The 19,840-nt window shown below is 39.9% G+C and overlaps 1 protein-coding gene across 1 annotated transcript; it reads right to left on the reverse strand.

The window, feature by feature from the left end:
- Nucleotides 1-2,459: 2,459 nt before the first annotated feature.
- Nucleotides 2,460-4,526, reverse strand: LOC140927554 (uncharacterized). The gene is made up of 3 exons (XM_073377227.1): nt 3,807-4,526; nt 3,266-3,636; nt 2,460-3,183 (listed from the first exon to the last, which is right to left on the reverse strand). Exons 1-3 carry the CDS (start codon nt 4,524-4,526, stop codon nt 2,460-2,462), a joined length of 1,815 nt encoding a protein of 604 aa, XP_073233328.1.
- Between the last annotated feature and the right edge of the window lie 15,314 nt (nt 4,527-19,840).

Below are 19,840 nucleotides of genomic sequence, written 5' to 3' on the forward strand. Positions count from 1 at the left end.
GACCAGGTTGAAGGGTTATCGACAAAAACTGATGTCGATCAAAGCTAGAATCAAGTATCGAGAGCACACCCTCAAAGGGTTCAAAAATCATCTCAAGAATGGTACGTTTCCGCAAAGAATGAAATCTATAAAACCATACCCAAAAATGAGTTCCCCCGAAGCTCAAGCTATCGTCAATGGTGCCTGTGATCAAGTCCAGTGTGTGATTTTGGATCAAATGATTCAAGAAGAAGAGAAAAAACTCTCCCAAGATCAAGATAATTATCAAACGCTCAAGGTTCTGCGACAAGGGGATCGTCAGCAGCTCAAGGCCCCTAAAAAAACCCCAAGAAACCTACTGTGGCTCAACTCCAGCAAGAGCTCGCAGACTTGCAGTCAAAATATACCCAACTTTGTAGTAAATTAGAAAACAGTCAGTGAATAAAACACAGTCAGTTGAAATACATAAACAATGTGTGATTTATTTACCTTATATAGCAAATGACGTACCTAGTGAAATTACAATGCTGTGAAAGTAAGCTGCCCTTGTTTATACTTGGCCTTCAACTTCAGAGAATATGTTTTACCTACAATCAAAGTCTCTGCTTCAGGGTAGACAACCACTACTTCCCATTCGCTCTCTGGGTTTCTTGTTACTTGTGGGTGTAAATGTTCCACTACGTGCAGGCGCTGTACTAACGTAATGTTTGTGCGAACTGCGAACCGCTGTAATCCTTCTCTCATCTTGCCCCTTGTATGTCCCTTACACTGTGTTTTCTAAAATATGCTTGAAATAGCCAATCACAGCTGCTGCTTTGGGATCCACGTTTGTTACACAATCTGAGCCCACGAAGGTGCGATTCCCGTTCCATTTGTTTTCTACAAAGAAGTAAGATTCTATGTGTGTTTGACAACAAGGTCAGACGTTATGCTCGCCGTGTTCAATGGGTCTGGATTCCACAAATTGCCACTCGTTTTTGAAGTTCTTCTCTTCACTTAAATGTTGCAAATTTACCTCTCGCTCTCTACAAATACGTCCATGCACACGACGCATGTGATCTTGTCTTGCATTTTGTCTTGTAAACGTGGCATTGCAGTACCAGCAGTCAAAGCAAGGTTTTTCATCAGCATGAGCGGTCTTCATGTGTAGGGTCAAGCTTTGAGCAGATGTCAATACCTTATCGCAAATCATACATGGAAAACGCAATGGGTTGTTCGAATGTCACTGTCTTACATATCGTAACATAACGTGTTTGTATCCAAAAGTTAAGTAACACTCTGGGCATTTCACTCGATTTTCTGTTGTACCGCATCTCCTTTTATGTTGAAAGAAATGGCCTTTGCTAAAACTCTTCCTACAAGTAGGACAAGGTCTAGGATACGTTATCTTTTGCATCGTCGTTATTAGCACAAAGACGTAGTGAGTTGAAAAGGGAAAACTGCCTAGCACGTATACTCAAAAGTGATCCCCAGAGATTTTCTGTATGCTTGGGTCATGTATTGTTTGTTCCATGACGTTCACTGGGCAGGTCTGGACAAGTCTTTTGTATTTAAACCCAATGACGTCAACGGCTTTTGTCGTCATGGATTAATTGAATGACGTCAATCTATTGTTGTGTCCGTTAATTACATGAAAACGTCATTCGCTATTGTTCTCGTGGATCAGTATGATAACTAATTAAAATTTCATACACGGTGCTTGTAATTGTGTCATCAACCAGCTATAACTTAACTAATCAAAGAGGGCTAACGTGGTGCGTGCTAAGTTACACGTCCAAGGAAAGAATGCAAATATGGGAATATTTGTCAACACCCCAAGACATCTTGTTAAAGGCAGAGGTGATGGTTCGACTGCTTGCAATGAAACATAACACTGTGATTTCATTGGATACCCATGACGTGTAATCCAACGTTGAAGTGCTCGTAATAAAGCATCGCTCATAGACATCAACAAACTTTCATGCCAAGCAGGGACACGTAGTTGTCTGAATACACAAATCCAATTGAATTTCCACCACCGAATCGTTATTAGCTACCACACGATCCGCTAATTCTGTTAACTCCACAGAAATCACTGGGTTGTAAAGGTCATAGCAATGAGAACTAGTCAGACGTTTGTCTTGCCAGTATGAAAATTGTTCCAAATCTTGCATAGATACTGTTTGCATTGTGACTGCTGTTTAACACGTTCGCTAAAATCATTCTGTCTTTTTATGCCTCAAAAACGCTGAGTCAGCAACTCCATCTCCCTAGGATCCAAACCCTCGCAATCTCTGTTAGAGTGGGAGGGGAGGAGTTAGGGGAAGAGAGTGTTTTTAGGGCAAGGGAGTGGGTTTAGGGCAATCTAGCTCCGTTTAAGAGATAAGTAGTCAGGTAAATCAGTCACAGAAATAATCCTTACACACGTTTATTGAATCAATGACCTAGCGTACAAATCTCTAGGCAAAAATGCTAACTTAAAAAGCCTTAGGAGGCCTAGTTCAAGTGTGTTGGCCTATCCAATCATAACCATAAGGTTTGCTGCTACAATCCTTTGTTTGAATCACCCGCTTTTCAAAGACAAGGCGATAATTCTTGACTTTAGGGGCTAGACAGACTTTCTTGGTGGTCCTATTGGTGTTCATATTCACGCTTACAGGTACCACAATAGGTTGTGGTGCATTCCCAGGGTTTTTGATCGCAGCTAAAATGTGACTTTTCATGGAATCAAAATTCAACAGAGCCCTGCCCTGCTCATCCTGAGTAAAACCGCGTATTTTGCATTCTGTTTCACCATTTTGTAGCATGTAAGTGTGATTTTTTGGACCCCCTGTCGCAAACTCTTGTATGGGTACGCCAGCGGTTTCGTCTCTCATCTGACCCAAAAATGGGCCTGTCTCCACTTCAGGTAAACCGTTACGCCAAAGATAAATGATGCTGTCTGTATCAAAGTATAGGACCTGCTCTTTTAGCAGCTCTAAATACTTGTACAACTCTAAGCGAGCCCATGACGTGGTGAAACTCGGGATAAAAATGTTGGTTTTATTGCTTGGAATGACCTCTTCTACAGCTTTACTGACATCAATTTCTACTATATCATCAGTGCAAATTCGTATGTCGTGAATGTTGTTACCAGCATCTTCTATTATTGCATATAGCTCTGCAGGACTTGTGACGGTAAAGGTTTGAGTCTTGTTGGGTTTCTCGCCGAATTTGCCCCAGAAGCTGAAAATACAAAGAGGGAAACAAATCAGACAATGATTCTTTGAAGATCTTTGTCCTATCTTTTCATTCTAATTCTAATTACCTGTTGAGCATAAGTTTCGCCACTTGTTTCCGTCCCCCGTTTTTGGCCACTTTTGCAGGCTCTAGCTGAACCCCTTCACGGTCATAGTAAGCATTGATGTACTCTGACTTTGCTGCCTCTGTGGTACCATTCTTCGGCCAACTCGATGCTTCAGTTTTGTTTTTGAGCCATTTATTTACATAGTCTGCAAACAAGCCCTCTTTGCGCTGATTTTCAGAAAAATGCCACACCTCGTAAATTTTTAGGATCTTGTAACCAAGGTCCACAGCTTTCTGCAACTCAGGTGTGCACCAAGTGCCCGTTATACAGCGTTCCTCCGCAGTGTGGGTGCAAACTGCTGTACGAGTCAACCATTGTTTTTCCAATTCTTCCTTTACACATTGTGTACATAGGGGAAACATGAATTTGCCACCAATGTGGACGGGGAGTACTGGATGATACAAATTAAATGGGGTGGTGGGAGAATCTTGACTTTTGCTATGCCAAAGTAGCTACCAATATCTTGATTCGTTGGATTGACCAAAATGCCGGGGTGACCCACTGGATACGTTTTTGTTTTTTTGACGTACGGGTAAAGCGAATTGATTTCTACATAGCGAATTTCTTCTCCTGCTACTGCAACACAATGTAAACGCACTCCATTGGTTCTACCACCAAAGAAGCTATCTCTAGGGTTCAATGGCTCAGACAGCTGAAAGGTCTTCAGAAATTCCATGAGAGTGGGGTTTGTCTTCTTCTCAATCTCAAAATCATGCTCCCATTTCTCAATCACCGTATAGCCTGCTTGACGTAACTTCTGTGTCTTTTTACAGGTGGATTCATAGATTTCTGAGATAGTACGATCTGGATGACAATTGTGTTTCCTGTAGCGTTGGTTTGGGAAACATTTAACACACCCATGATAAAAGCAAGCATGAAATTCATAGACCGTTTTGGTAGTTTCGTCATAGCCATCGACAAACAGAGCCTCGCCTTGTGTGATCACCTTTTGCTCTCCCCCGTTGTGGACATGGCGTAGTTTATTTCCTCCTAGTTTAAAATCTTCAAAACATAACCATTCTAGTGCTGCTGTACTTTGATTCACATTAGCACCACACCAGCCATTCAATGGTTCTATGACAATGGTATCCTCGGGGATAAGATCTCTTCGCCAGAATAAATTGCATGCAGAAGCAATCGTGGCACATTTTTCTATAGGATTAAACCCTGCTTCCTCTTTAAATTCTTGTATAAACTTTAGACAGGCAGCTTTCAAGACCATTACATCAGAATGGCAGTACTTGTTTAACTCCTCCCAGAGGACATATTCTTCATTTCTTGCCAATTCAGTCGCTTACCAAGTGTCAAACTCTTTTCGTTTCTTTTGCTTCATTGCTTGTGGCTGAAAATAGTGTCTTGCCGCTAGACGACCCCTGTAAGTTAAACTCTCTCTTGTATGGAACGCATGCGGAAAGAAACCTTTATGAAGCTCGACGAAATTAAATGTTTCAGACAACTAGGCCAGTGGCATTGGGAGAAAACAAAGTGAATCTTTGAAGGTAATCATGGCGTCCAGATACCAGTAATGGAACTTCAGGGTCTTGACGCCCGTCGTCAGCTGGTTTTCCACCTTAATACCCTGACGTTAAAGTTCCTCGACGATAAAGTTGCTATCAAAACCCTTGAGGTTGTGAAAAATTATAAATAAATCGCGCTGTTTGTCTCCCACGTCTGTTAGTTGATTCATGGCTTGAATGAACTGTTCAATGCAGGTTTCGCCACGAAAGGCATGAGAAACATTGTGTGGATCTTCTTCAGTAGCATATCGAATCAAATCTGCTATGAATAACTGCTCTCCCTGCTCTGTGGGTTTTATCAAACATTCGATGTCAGCAAACACCATGAGAGGTGGTAGCTTCTTTTCCTCGTCATCATCATCATCATCGTGTTCCTCATCGTCTACATCTTCAACACGTTGAATGTAACATTTGTGATTGTATATTTCAACAAATTCCTGGCAGTGACGGCAAGTTTCGTGGTAGCATTTGTGTTGCTGCTTTGGATTCACTTTATAAACTTTACAGCATTTTAGACACTTCTTTAGTTTCTGACAAAGACTAACTTTTTTCTTGCCTTTTGGTTCTTTATGGGCTTTGAAACAGTCTGGACCATAGAAATCACACTGGCAGTCTTTGCAGTGAATGGTACGTTTCTTGCCTTGGGAAAAATCTAGGCAGCCCCGTTTATTTTTCTGAGAACGTGTTCGTTGACAACTTGCGCAGTTACGGCCCATACAAGAATGGTGGGCTGCGTCGTCAACATCGAACCCTTTACAGCAATCAGGACAAAAGTACGACCGATTCAAAAAAGCAGTAATGCTTCTTAAACTATTGTAGTGATTCTCGTGTTTAAGCAAATAGATGACTTTGCTGTACTGATCCACTTTGCCTTGAAAAATACAGGCACAAGGGACGTAATCTACCGCGACGATTTTGTAGCCTTGGGGTCCTAGAATCTCTTGAAATTTTTCTAGTTCTTCATAACCACAGGGACCTTCTGGTACACCCGCGTCTTGGTGAAGCTGCTTGGCTAGGCGTTCCTGAATAGGTCTACCTCTTCGTAGATTATCATACTGCTTGTCAGGATCGCCATCCACGTACTCTTTCATCGTTACGATTGCACGGGCACAACATAAGTCATCTGTGTTTTTGATATTGATCATACAGTCTTTCTTTTTGTGCATCAAATCAAAGGGTAATCTGTTTGGATTTTTAGAAGCTCTACCTTTGCCACCTTTGTCAGGGTAGGTGATAAATGTGAGAGTGGCATTGAACCCAATGGCTGGATTCATATTTTGAGCACTATTCATTTTTCTTGCCAGTGACTCGAACAAAGCATGTACATAATCACCACGTCTCACAAACTCTTGGACTGGGATGCCATATTTTACGTGGGATAAATATCCCGAATTTACAGTGCCGTTGGAATGTTCCTTTGAGGTTAAAGTCAGATGAACTTTTGTTGAATCCTGCAGGTTTTCTTTTAGAATCGTGTCCCTTACCGCTTCAAACAGGGACTCTGCCAACCCCCTCCCAATGATTCCTCTTCTGTGGGTTTACGTAACTGATCAAACGTGACGGAAAATTGTTCTTTCTTGACTGCACCCTTCAAACCCTGCCGTTTGTATGGTAGAAACGTGAGATTGACTTTGAACAAAGGATTCTCAGACAGCTCTAAACGATTGGCTCTCTCTACCAAAAAGTCATCACTGCCATCATCCAACTGGTGAGACAGGTCCATGTCGTCTTCTAAGTTTTTTTTAACTGCCCGTGTTTCGCCTTTCATAGGCTTTAGGTCCTCCTTTACACTCTCGGGGTCTTTTTTCATACTTCGAGTACTCACAGCGCCACCCTGCTGACTTTCATCGTTGGCATATTTAGTAACTTTGTCTGAATGTAGTAATTCCAACTGTAACAGTTCAGCATCTAAAGAAAAAACCAAAAAGCAATGTCATGGGTTAGCTTCCGTTCTTTTCGCATAACTGCTTCGAAATAAAACCCAAAACAATCTAATTCGTCTTCTGCATTACCTTCTTCAGCTTTCCGCTTTGCTCCTTCGGAGTGAACATTTTTCATATGACGCCCTGCAATTGTCCAATCTTCCAAACGATTTCTCACAATAAAGACATTGCACCTTAGGAGTAGTCTTCCCACAGTGAGCTTTATGCCTACAATAGCTAAATCTATTATTGAATACCCTCCCACAATAAGGGCATGGTCTAGGATATGTTACCTTTGACATAATTGGTGTTAACGCTACAGCGCAACTATCTCAATGAAATTTTCATAGTAGTTAACCTCCTTTTATACCTGTTCTATTCAAAAGAATGACATCATAGTCTAAAAATAGAAACAAATTCAGCTGAGTCAGCAAATCAATGTGTGAAAACGTACTCGCTGTTATGACCCTAGACATTGTACTCGACCGACCGACCAACCGCAAGCACTGCCCTCGACTGATTTAACCCTTTATTACATCCACTTTGAAATCACTGGCTATCCGTGCAATCTGATTGGCTCTCAGCAGTGTGATTTATTCCTAAATCGCACCATTTTTTGCTCTAAATCACATCTGTTCCAAATCGGGTCATTCATGTTCTAAATCGCATCATTTCTGTTTTAGATCGCACCATTTTTGTTCTATATCCCATCATTTCTGTTTGGAATACAAAATGAGATGTAAAAGCCTTTTTGTTTCGGCTTTTTAACAAACCGGCTACTCGATCAATAAAATGTTAGTACTGACTAAATCCTGCTATTTCAAAATGGATGTAATAAAGTGGTAATTGAACTTCGTGTCGTGCAATTTTGGTCTGAAATCATACTTGTGATTTCAAATCGAACTCGCACTGCGCGCTCGTTCGACTTTGAAATCACGCGTATGATTTCAGACCTTATTACATCCACTTGGAAATCACTGGCTATCCGTGCAATCTGATTGGCTGTCAGCGGTGTGATTTATTCCTAAATCGCACCATCTTTTGCTCTAAATCGCATCTGTTCCAAATTACGTCATTCATGTTCTAAATCGCATCATTTCTGTTTTAAATCGCACCATTTTTGTTCTATATCGCATCATTTCTGTTTGGAATACAAAATGAGATGTAAAAGCCTTTTTGTTTCGGCTTTTTAACAAACAGGTTACTTGATCAATAAAATATTAGTAGTGACTAAATTCTACAATTTCAAAACGGAAGTAATAAAGTGGTAATTGAACTTCGTGTCATGTAATTTTGGTCTGAAATCATACTTGTGATTTCAAATCGAACTCGCGCTGAGCGCTCGTTCGATTTTGAAATCACGCGTATGATTTCAGACCAAATTCCACTCCACTCAGTTCAATTACAATTATAAAACACTTCCCGCGTGTTATGAAGTGTGCAATGAAACTTTATTGATTAGCCCTCTACACTACTCACAACTGAAAACACTGCCCTCGAGTGACTTAGTTTGCATTTAATTCGACTGGATAGGGTTAGACAATTCGCCCAAAATTGGTTCGCCATTTTCTCCTATGTCGTCACCGCTCCGTTTGCATCCTTAGTAACAGCTAGCCTTCTTAGTAACAGATGTTGCCTCCATTGTGTCCTCTGTTGATCTTCATCATTCCAAAATTAGAAGGGTTTGTATGGCGACTAACCTCATTTGCATAACAATGTGCCGTAAACAGACTACTAATACTGCTACCATGAAGTCTTTTCTTGCCTTCAAAGTCATCAGCACTTGGATATTTGTGTATTTTCAGAAAGGCTTTACTTTGAAACTTTGGCAAAACACCTAGTTCACGACAGCGATTTTCTTCTGCTTTATATTCGCCGCCTAGCGCGGTGAATATAACATCATAGTCCGAGCTAGCTAACCAATAAGATTGCTTCAATTACCAAGATCACTAAGTGTGTATATACTAATTGGTAATAAAAATAAGAATAATTAATAATATGTTATTGTCATTATTATGAGACGAAATAGTAGCAGATGACATGAAGATGTTTTCTGTTAGGGTTATAAAATTATTCATTTGAAAAGTACTTTTAAAATTGAATTCCAAAAGTTACCATGTTGTTAAGGAAAAAAGAATTATTTACGACGCCATATTGAAAACTCGTCACGAAAGTAATTCAAAGAGTTTCTTTTTTTTCTCACCATGTCTCGTGTTAATGACAAGAGAGTTGGCGAGAATGTTAGAAAACGTCATGTGAAAATTTCAAAAGTTGAATTTCGCTTCTTTTTTCCACCAATATTCTAACTCTTCTGAAGAGTACTTTGGCGGAGAAGAATTGAAGGTCGGAACATTTCTCAGTACCGTTCCCATACAAAAGAATTCTTGAATAGACCAAATTTAAGCAAAATTTGCGATCTGTTCGGAAATGGTCTTTTTCTTCCCATGTATTATCTACAAAAGCAAAGTCAGCAGTTTAAAGAACGTACGCGCTGTTGGCCATGTTTTGGCCATTCTTTTCTATTATCTAGCCTTTTGAGAAGCCACTTACGTTTATGGCTTGCCACACGGATGATTTCGGCCCATTGTGTTCCATGAACTCCCTTTTTACAAGAACACGATCTGACTTCTTTCTCCCAGTAACAATCATGTATAATCGGACTCCCGAAATAGGTTAATTGCTTTTTTTAATTAGTTTTCTACCTTCAAGAAAAAAGTGAAGTGAATTCCGCAGCAGCCTTCGTCTTTCCAACGTTTATATTCTTAGCGTATTCCTCTGCGGCCTCCTGATTTTTTTACCCATTATAAGGTGTAGACCTTTAACCGAACGGTCAGCTTTCAGCTGCCAAACACACTCTTTAATGAGATGGCTTCCCACTCTCACTCCAATACCATCGCTTAAACCATCTCAAAGCATGGATTCAGTATAAATTTTGTAATATACAAAGGATAAGGAAGATAGTATATGGCGCACCGGTTAGATTTTTTTAAAGTGAAATCTCATTAGTGTGAAGTGGAATACATTAGTGCTTATGGGGTTATAGCCTTTTGTCTTACTCTGATGAATATAATGCGGGTAAAATTCCATTAAGATTAGGTCGTGTGCCATAAAGATCGATGATTTTTTCTCAATGTTTATTTTATGTCGTGTGCGTCAGGTCCTTATTTAGATTTGAAGTCACTGTTCAATTAAAATCACTGAGCCGTCACGTGATTATGGACGCTGCAAAGTCTTTTTTAATTTCCTTTCGCTCTCTTTTACGGCTATTGTGATTATTAGTATAAATTATCCACGATTTCGCTTTTCTTTTGTAAAGTCTGGTATTTTAGCCTGAGCTTACGCCACACGAACGTCGTTATTTTTTTATAAATTACATGGCAATCCACGCTGCAAGCTTTTACAACTTATAAATATCCCCGTTTAAAAAACAGCTGACGTACCCTTTCACATATTTTAAACTTTATCAGGGAGCTTATTCCACCATAAATTGAATACGGTGAAGAGAACTAATCTCTGACCAAATTTTCGACAGCTCGTTGTTAAGTTTTGGGGTAGTTATCTCAGCAACTGGTGAAAACGAGCTGCTTGCGAGATCTCAATCAAAATGGCTGTTGCATTCAGCACTTCTTGCACCTAAAGGAGGGATTCCTGGGCCGTCTTGAACTGCCCAGGTGTTTCCTACCGATGCGTTCGTTTCTTCATCTTGTCCAGAGATTTTGACGGCTTCCAAAAGTCGCTTCGACTAGACAGTTTTCTAACCTCTTTCATCAAGCGCTAGTTAAGAAAGCTCCGTTTTTAGTTCATGTACAGTATTAATTGACACTTAAATAAGGCCATGTTGAGTCTCCGTCCACGAAAACTGATATTCTTTCTTTTCTCGAAAATAAAAGGCTTTTGCGAGAAAACAGTTTACTTCAGATTAATCATTTACCTAAAGGCTACCTATGGAGAAAAAAATGAAAGAAATTGAAATTTCAACTCTTGGCACTCAATACTTAAACTTTGCTGACCGTCGCACTTAAACTGTTTGGCACATTAATCCAAATCTAGCGGCTTGAAATGAGTGGCATTTTTACGCCATATCTTGTGGACATTAATGCCTAGTTATCTGCACCATTTCTTGTGAAACAGATTACTATAATGGAGAACGCATTGCAACACGCAGTTGACTGTTCAGATTTTTATTTTTACTTGTAACTCCGGCTACGTGAGAGTACAGCTTCCCCAGTGTTATTTTGTCCGGATTTCAGGCCATAATTATTAATTATGTCAAATATGCAAAAAGACACTGATGCGTTTTTATGGAAACGAGGTAAAGACAAGAGTAGGAAAAAAATATCCCTTGCAAGTCATCCTTTTTTCTTTTGTTTTTCATTTTTTTTCTTCCAAAGATGCTTTAAAGAGTGAATTACAGATTTCTATGACCATATAGAAAATGTTGTAGGAACAAAATTTCAAAACTGCCATAAATAGTCACTTGAGGTACATAAGCGCTTCTTTTTGTAAGAGAACCTGTTAACATTATGATAATGAATTATGCGAGTTAAGCTACCGAGTTATGTGACGACTTTTTCTTACACTGAGGAAGGGTTGTACTCCCGAAATAACTATTTTTACGACCACTTCTGGAAACTATTACAGGAAAATAGGTTTTGTAGCAACATCTTGACTTTTTGTTTTTAATTTTTTACAGGTATCTAGGTTCCAACAACATTGTGGATCTTCACGCAAGGATATTCTCCAACCTGACAAATTTAGAGAGGCTGTAAGATGTAGTAGTATGCTATTGATAGAATGATAATCTCAATATCGTACATTTATCAGTTTTGAAACACCTACACCTACTGTAAAAGACAAGTGTGGGCCTGATTTAGTCACTGAAGAGTTGAAACTGTCAGTGGAGCCTTAAAATGACCATGTCATCGTGGTGACATCCCCTCTAATACGGACACTTTGTTCTCTCCATTCGGTGACGGTACACTGAGAAAGGTTTGGCTGTACAAAATATAAACTAGGAGTCAATAATAATGGGAGCTTAGGAGAGTGCGTTCGACGTGTTTGCTGGGCGTACAGGTAGCAGTTTAGGGGAAAGGGTGGATGGTATTTGCGATAGATAACTATGATTAAGGCATATTTTGAACTTGATGGTTGTGTACAGCGAAACCTCTACTTAAATTGTGTATCATTATGAAAAGGTTTTTAAGGCTAGTTATCAGCGTGATATCGTATGGTTCGTGTCAAGTTCTTGTTAAGTTCTCATCGTCCGTATATCTTAAAACTATTGTAAGTTGAGTTGTAATTTGGTTTTTTACCTGCTTACAGAGATATAAGCTCCAATAAAATTCAGCAATTAGATGCGGGGATTTTCTCAAACACGGCACAATTGGATTTTTTGAAAGTGTTACCAATTTATCATTGTAGTTGTCATTTTGTTCTTAATAATAATAATAATAATAATATTTAGCAATAATAATAAGAATAATTAATAATATGTTATTGTCATTATTATGAAACGAAATAGTAGGAGATGACATGAAGATGTTTTCTGTTAAGGTTATGAAATTATTAATTTGAAAAGTACTTTTAAAATTGAATTCCAAAAGTTACCATGTTGTTAAGGAAAAAAGAATTATTTACGACGCCATATTAAAAGCTCGTCACGAAAGGAATTCGAAAGTTTTCTTTTTTTTCTCACCATGTCTCGTGTTAATGAGAAGAGAGTTGGCGAGAAGAGGGTCTCAATGGGGTGGTGGCATTTACGGTTATCGGCTAAAATTTTGGCTCTTTTACGGCTATCGGCTAATTTTTTTGAGTTACGGTTAACAAAAAAGTTAAAAATTAACTTGTTTTGTTTCAAAAAGTTAAATATCAATTAACCTGTATTTTTTGTATCTTCAGATCATCTCAGGATATGAAATAAGCTATTCTTTTGAAAAATTTTAACATTTGATAGATCCTACTTTTTATAAAGTATTCCACTTCAAATATTATTTTACTCATAAAAATGTCAATAGTCAATTTAAAAATAATCTTTGTGAAAAAGCAAAGCACACACGCGAACGCCTACCTCAAGGCCGGGGCGCGACATTCATTACAACAGAAATGGCCGTTTTCACACTAAAGACGGATTATTCGTGTGAGACGGGTTATCCGTTTCATGATTCGCGTCAGATAGGTAATATGTCTTAATTTGAAAACGGAATAGTTTTAATTTTGCATGAACAATCCGCCTGACTTTATCCTTCAACTTCGACGGACAGTTTGAACACGGGATTATCCGTTCCAGATAGCCTGTGTACAGCCGCCCCTTCCCCTGAGAAAAAAAATCGGAGAGGGGGTGTCTGTCGGGAAGGGGGCGACTGTACACAGGCTAGTCTCAGACGGATAATCCGTTTCTAGCTCTAGTGTGAAAACGGCCAATAACATAAATCCCGTGTCCAGTGTTTATAATGGAAGCGAAGGACTGTACGGAACCACTGTCAGCCGTTTTGCCTTGTCCGTAGGCCTTATTATTTCGCGCAGCTAATACGTTTCGGGTCACGTGGTCCGAGCGAGTTCGCACCGAAATGCCTTGACCGAAATTGCGTGGGAGGACGCCGTACAGGGACTAGGCATGGCAATGTCTACCGTAGCGTCAGAGAAAAACAGGGAAATATTGTTTATCGGCAACTTGTTTTACAAACAGTGAGATCTCTTCGTGTTGTTTCTCTATTGTTTCAAGGGCACGACCTCCTGAAAATCGCAAATATTAATCACCAGCAAGCGGCCACACTTTCGCTATGGAAAAAAAAAAGTTCCCCGAGAGAGCGGCAGACATGGAAATGGGTCTTGGTCTTCACCTAAAAGGCGCTTTACCTAACGTGCGTACGGAGCCACACTAGCCGGGAAATAAAAAACGCAACAATAAGTGAGTTTAGTACCTGAGCAAATCTAGGGAACAATTTCTTTTACGGTTAACATTTTTTTACACTATTTACGGCTAACGGGTAAATTTGTCAATTTTTACGGCTATCGACTAAATTTTTGGCCATTTTACGCCTATCGGTTAACCCCATTGAGACCCTCCGAGAATGGTAGAAAACTTCATGTGAAAATTTCAAAGGTTGAATCTCGCTTCTTCTTTCCACCAATATTCAAACCCTTGTGAACAGTACTTTAGCGGAGAAGAATTGAAGGTCGGAACATTTCTCAGTACCGTTCCCATACAAAAGAATTCTTGAATAGACCAAATTTGAACAAAATTTGCGACCGCTTCGGAAATGGTCTTTTTTTCCCCATGTATTATCTACAAAAGCAAAGTCAGCAGTTTAAAGAATGTACGCGCTGTTGGCCATGTTTTGGCCTTTCTTTTCTATTATGTAGTCTTTTGAGAAGCCAGTTACGTTTATGGCTTGCCACACGGATGATTTCGGCCCATTGTGCTCCATGAACTCCTTTTTTACAAGAACACGATCTAATTTCTTTCTCCCAGTAACAATCCTGTATAATCGGACTCCCGAAATAGGTTAATTGCTTTTTTTAATTAGTTTTCTACCTTCAAGAAAAAAGTGAAGTGAATTCCGCAGCAGCCTTCGTCTTTCTAACGTTTATATTCTTAGCGTATTCCTCTGCGGCCTCTTGATTTTTACCCATTATAAGGTGTAGACCTTTAACCGAATGGTCAGCTTTCAGCTGTTAAACGCACTCTTTAATGAGACAGCTTCCCACACCAATACCATCGCTTAAACCATCTCTAAGCATGGATTCAGTATAAATTTAGTAAAAGATAAAGGATAACGAAGGTAGTATATGGCGCACCGGTTAGGTTTTTTTAAAGCGAAATCGTATTAGTGTGAAGTGGAATACATTACTGTTTATGGGGTTATAGCCGTTTGTATTACTCTCATGAATATAATGCGGGTAAAATTCCATTAAGATTAGGTCGTGTGCCATAAAGATCGATGATTTTTCTCAATGTTTATTTGATGTTGTGTGCGTCAGGTCCTTATTTAGATCTGAAGTCACCGTTTAATTAAAATCACTGAACCGTTACGTGATTATGCACGTTCTATTCCCTGCCTCTTTCGTTATCCATTGTAGAAAACTTACGCCCTGTCCACACGAATCAGAAACATTTTTTTAAAATCGCATCCTTTTTATCCGGAAGTACACATAGATTTGAACCTCCTTTATATGAAGGAAGTGTCGGTGTTAGAGAGGCGTTCGTTTTTAGGGGTCACAAAGGTAACTTTTCTTTTTAGACTACACCGACAGTTTTTTAATATATAGATTTAGCCAGGGCTAAAAGCGAAGCTCCCGTTAATAAATTCATAATTTAAATCAAACAATAAACTTGTAATCCACAGATCAGGGCACATTCATTTGACTTTTGAGGCAAAGGTCAAGTGATTTTAGAGAAAAATAATTTGACAGTCCAAGAGTGAAACAAATTTTACATCGAATTATTAAATAGTCTTATTTGTACACCCAAAATAGGCCTGGAAAACAAATAGACCTATTCGAGTATTGTATTTGCATTAGCTGTTGCATCATAATGTGGTATTCACCTGTCTCTCCAACATTGCTCCGTTAGAGAGACTATGGATAATAATATAATGTTAAGAAACACACGCGCCACGATATTCCTTGGTGGCAGCCAATTTACGCGTTGCATTCCTCTGTCTAAAAGAGAGGCCAAAATAAAAATCAGGCCGGATTTTTTGTGTTCGGCAAGTTTAGGTTACTAGTAAATCTTGGCGACGAATCTGGTGGCGTGTAAACCAGCCCTTTAAACATACTTTTTCTCATCACGTCTCAGGTAAACAGTACTATGAGGCCCTTTTTTATCATACAGACCTCGGACAGAATTTGTTCTTTTTTGATGACTTTGACAAGCGGTGCATTTGTCAACAAAAAGCGGCAATAAACAAACCAACCATGAATTACAGAACAATCTTGATAGCAGCTGTATTTCATTTTGTACACCAAGTAGAAAAAGACAGTTTAAAACATCACAAGATGACACAAAACTCTGTCAGCTCCAGCTATCAGTAAGCAAGTTACCAGACGCTGCAGAGCTTGTTTTCGTTATGTGATCGCCCATTGATAGGTTAGAATCTAACCACACACCGAGGTTCCGAACGGGAGATTGTGGAGCAATGACAGAGTGTCCAACAGTTATGCCATCAACTGTGATTTTAGCGAGTTGCTGTCTGGTGCCGATCAAAAGAAATTCCGTTTTGGCATCATTCATGAGCAACTTGTCTTGAGACATCCACTGCCTGATGTCTTGAATGCAATGTTCAATAGAAGCAACTGCATCAGCCTGGCCAGAGTGCGCCTTGGGACTAAACGAGATGTATAACTGAGAGTCATCGGCGTAACAATGGACAGTTGGGAGGTGCCTCTCCACGACATCAAACAGTACGCTTGCATAAACTGTAAAGAGAAGTGGGCCAAGACACGAGCCTTGAGGAACACCATACCGCAGGTCAAACTTATCAGATACAGTTCCCCGAACAGACACTCGCTGGGAACGGCCAGACAAATAAGATCGAAACCAGGCAAGGGCAGTGCCATTCAAACCAAGTTTTGACGATAATCTGTTAAGGAGAATGCTGTGATCAACGGTATCGAAAGCAGCACTGAGATCAAGCAATACAAGGATAGTAACGTGCTGCTTGTTCATATTTAACAGAATATCGTTCATTACTTTCAAAAGTGCTGTTTCAGTGCTGTGATTTCTTCTATAAGCAGACTGCGCAACTGGGTATATATCATTACGAACCAGGTGACCATGAATCTGATTAAAAGCAGCCCTTTCAAAGAGTTTAGACACAAAAGACAAATTGCACACAGGACGGAAGTTCTTAAAGATGACATCAAGACCGGGTTTCTTTAACAGTGGAAAAACTAAAGCCTCTTTCCAAATTTCAGGAAAACATCCAGACTGTAATGAGTTGTTAACAATCTTTGTGAGAAATTTTGACCAATCAGAACATAAAAATTGGACGTAGAGCGTGATCAACGCGTGACAGTAAGAAATTGCCTTCCCTGCATGTAAATGTAAACGACAGTTGAATTTTCGCGTCCGAGGTCAGTTCGAAATCAACATTTTAAAAGTGCGGCTCGTGAACACGACTTATTTCATATGCATTTTAAAAAAATTGAACTTGAGCCTGCGATCATTTGAAAAGTAGCAACTTGTCAGCGGATACCTTAAAAAAAAACACTCGAACTCAGTGGGTCGATACCTGAGCCCGCGATATGGTCAGGCGATACTGGTCAGCAGAAACACTATTTTGACAGCTGTCAATTAGTCAAAATATGGATGTACAATATCAGGTTGCAGGCTTCCAAACTAGCTAGAAGGTGTGAGATTAAATATTGGTATGCCTGTGGTGCGGACGGACAAAAGGTCGGGTGGTCGGTGTACGGTCACGTGATTGCCGAATTTTCTAGGAGGGATAGATTTTCTAAGCTATGGGGTTTCGAATTGAGCCCGTGATCAAATAAAATATCAGCGCAAAACTTTAAACACTACGTGACCTCAATGGATAGAAAAATGAGCCCGTGATACACTCAGGTAATGATGGTCAGCGTATACTCTAGTTTGACAGCTGTCAATTAACCTTCATTAGAATGGCGAATATTCGAATTAACAGACTACGAGTGTGAGTAAGACATATCCGTCCGGCATGTATTGGAAAATGCCAGATCGTGTACCTGAGCGAACCTGAGCCCACGTTATTAGTTTTCTGATAGTGGTCTGCACATGTCCCATTTTGACAGCTGTCAATTGACCTTAATTTCGCTATAACTTTAAACGACTGTCAGCCAACTGACAGCCTTGCCCGGCGTAGTTTCGTTTTTATGCTGAATTGGTAAGTGTGAAATATTATATCAGCTTATATGTAGGGGCAAAACGACTGGCCTTTCATCTGAGCCCGCGAGATGGTCATGTGATAATTGTCAGCGGATGTCTGATTTTGACAGCTGTCAATCTAATCGTACTCATACGGATGGCTTGCATAACTAAGAGGCTAGTCAAGTTGTGCAAGATCTATGGTGACATTTGACATCGGCTTACATGAAGTGTGTGTACGGGTGGGCGGGCGGGCGTACTCTACGTCATAACCAAATTTTCTCTGATGGATAGTTTACCAAATTTTCTTACCCATGGTGCCCCGCTGCGCGCGCGCTTCGCGCGCGCGAGAGCTCCGCTATAAGTGGTCAGTAACTAAAGAAACGCTTACACTTGTCTTTTAAATGCATGTGAACTGACTGATATACGGCATTGAGACACCGTTTACCAGTGGCGCATTTCTGTCGTACCTCTGCTTACGGGCACTTCTCTAATACTGAAATCTCTCTATCTGCGACTTTACGTTGCACAAAAAGGTGTAATTTGTAAATTGAAACAAGCTTATGTAAAATTGCACCATGGGGAACTAGAAAGCCGTAGATTACCGGTAGTCTTCGTCCTGACAAAGTTCTCACATATTTTCTTTAAAAAGCCCTATATAATACTAAAAAAAGACACTTAATCGTGGACCCAGAGAGCAAAGTCATGTAAAGTTACCTCTTTGTTACGGACACTCCAGAGATCGGTTGATGACAGCTTACCAAGGTGTTTATGCTTACACAAATATCAACGTGTTATTTACTTATCCCCAACTTGAGGTTTGAAAATGAGATTAAAATACATAACACGTGACCAAAGAGAAGAAATGAGAAAGTCTTGTATGCAGTTGAGATGTACATTGTAGTACTGAGTATGCTACTGATAGAATGATAGTCTCAAAATTGTGAACCTCCACAGGAATTTGATGCTAAAGGTGAAAGCACGCTCACGACACGCTTGCACGACACTCTTAGCGTGCCGTAGATCACGGATATGCGCATATTAAATTGAAAAAACAAAGACGAACACACTTGCCTTTGTTTTAGTAAATTTAACACGCTAGACCTTTTGCTTTTTTGTAGCGTGCCATATGTCACGGAAGTGTGCGAATTATAGCACACTTAGCGTGCAATTTGGGTAAGACACGCTGAACACGCTTGATTACTAAAGCTACTAAGATGATAAAAATAGCTTGGGTTGTCAGCGGATTTAATCAGCATCGATAACTGGTCGAAGTGAATCAAATATACCAATTGAGACTGTTTTGGAATTTGATAGTAACCGTAGCCATTTGAAAATCACCACTTAATGGTCGTCTGTAACCTGGAATTAACGCGAGATCAGTGTAAACCAATTCCTCTGGCTGTCGGCTGTTGGCCGGAATCGCAAAGAGACCAGCTATCGCGTGCGAAGCACTGAAGTTATGTCGCCTGAATATTATAGTTATGCCTCCGGAATCTTTATTAGCAGTAATGTACAGAGAAATGAAGGTGAATAAATTAGTTTAATGTTATTTCTTTAAGCCATGCTGAGACGAACGAAGGTAATTAAATCGGAGAAACAAAAACTGCCTAGAATCTTCTATAGGTTGAGGAAGTCTAAACATTTCTAGATGACCGTTCCATGCATGTACAATCAGTTCGAAGCTTATATAATAAATTCTTTACGATTTCTGAAGTTTAATTTTTGTGGCTATATGGCCGGTAGCCGGTCAAGGTTTTCAAAACACTAAATGGCCGGCAGTCCTATATTCTCGGTAAATTTCACAAAATCGAAAGATTCCAGCTAATCTAAACTATCATATGTCGATTTAGAAAAGTCAAGCGATCCTGAAATGCTTTACAGATCTCAAGGCTTGTGTTTGGTTTACGCTGGGCTCAGAAGACGAAACCGTGTTTTGTGACACTTAGAACTTTTTTCAGCTCGACTGCCGGTCAAGGTTTTCAAAACACTAAATGGCCGGCAGTCCCATATCCTCAGTAAATTTCAGTAAAAACTCAGCCGTTCTGAACTATCACAAGTCGTGATCCTGATAAAAGTCTCTACGCGTTAGTTCCCTTCCGGAGCTGAAATACACTTCAACATTATCTTGTCCACGTTATGATGAAACAAGCTCAGATCCAGAAGGGAACTAAACGCGTGGAGACTTTTCCCGCCGGTTTTCCGCGGAGGCCACATGAAAGATCAAGATGTTATGACGTCAAACGTCGCCTGT

This window comes from Porites lutea, chromosome 1, assembly GCF_958299795.1.
Source record: "Porites lutea chromosome 1, jaPorLute2.1, whole genome shotgun sequence".
NCBI lineage: Eukaryota > Metazoa > Cnidaria > Anthozoa > Scleractinia > Poritidae > Porites > Porites lutea.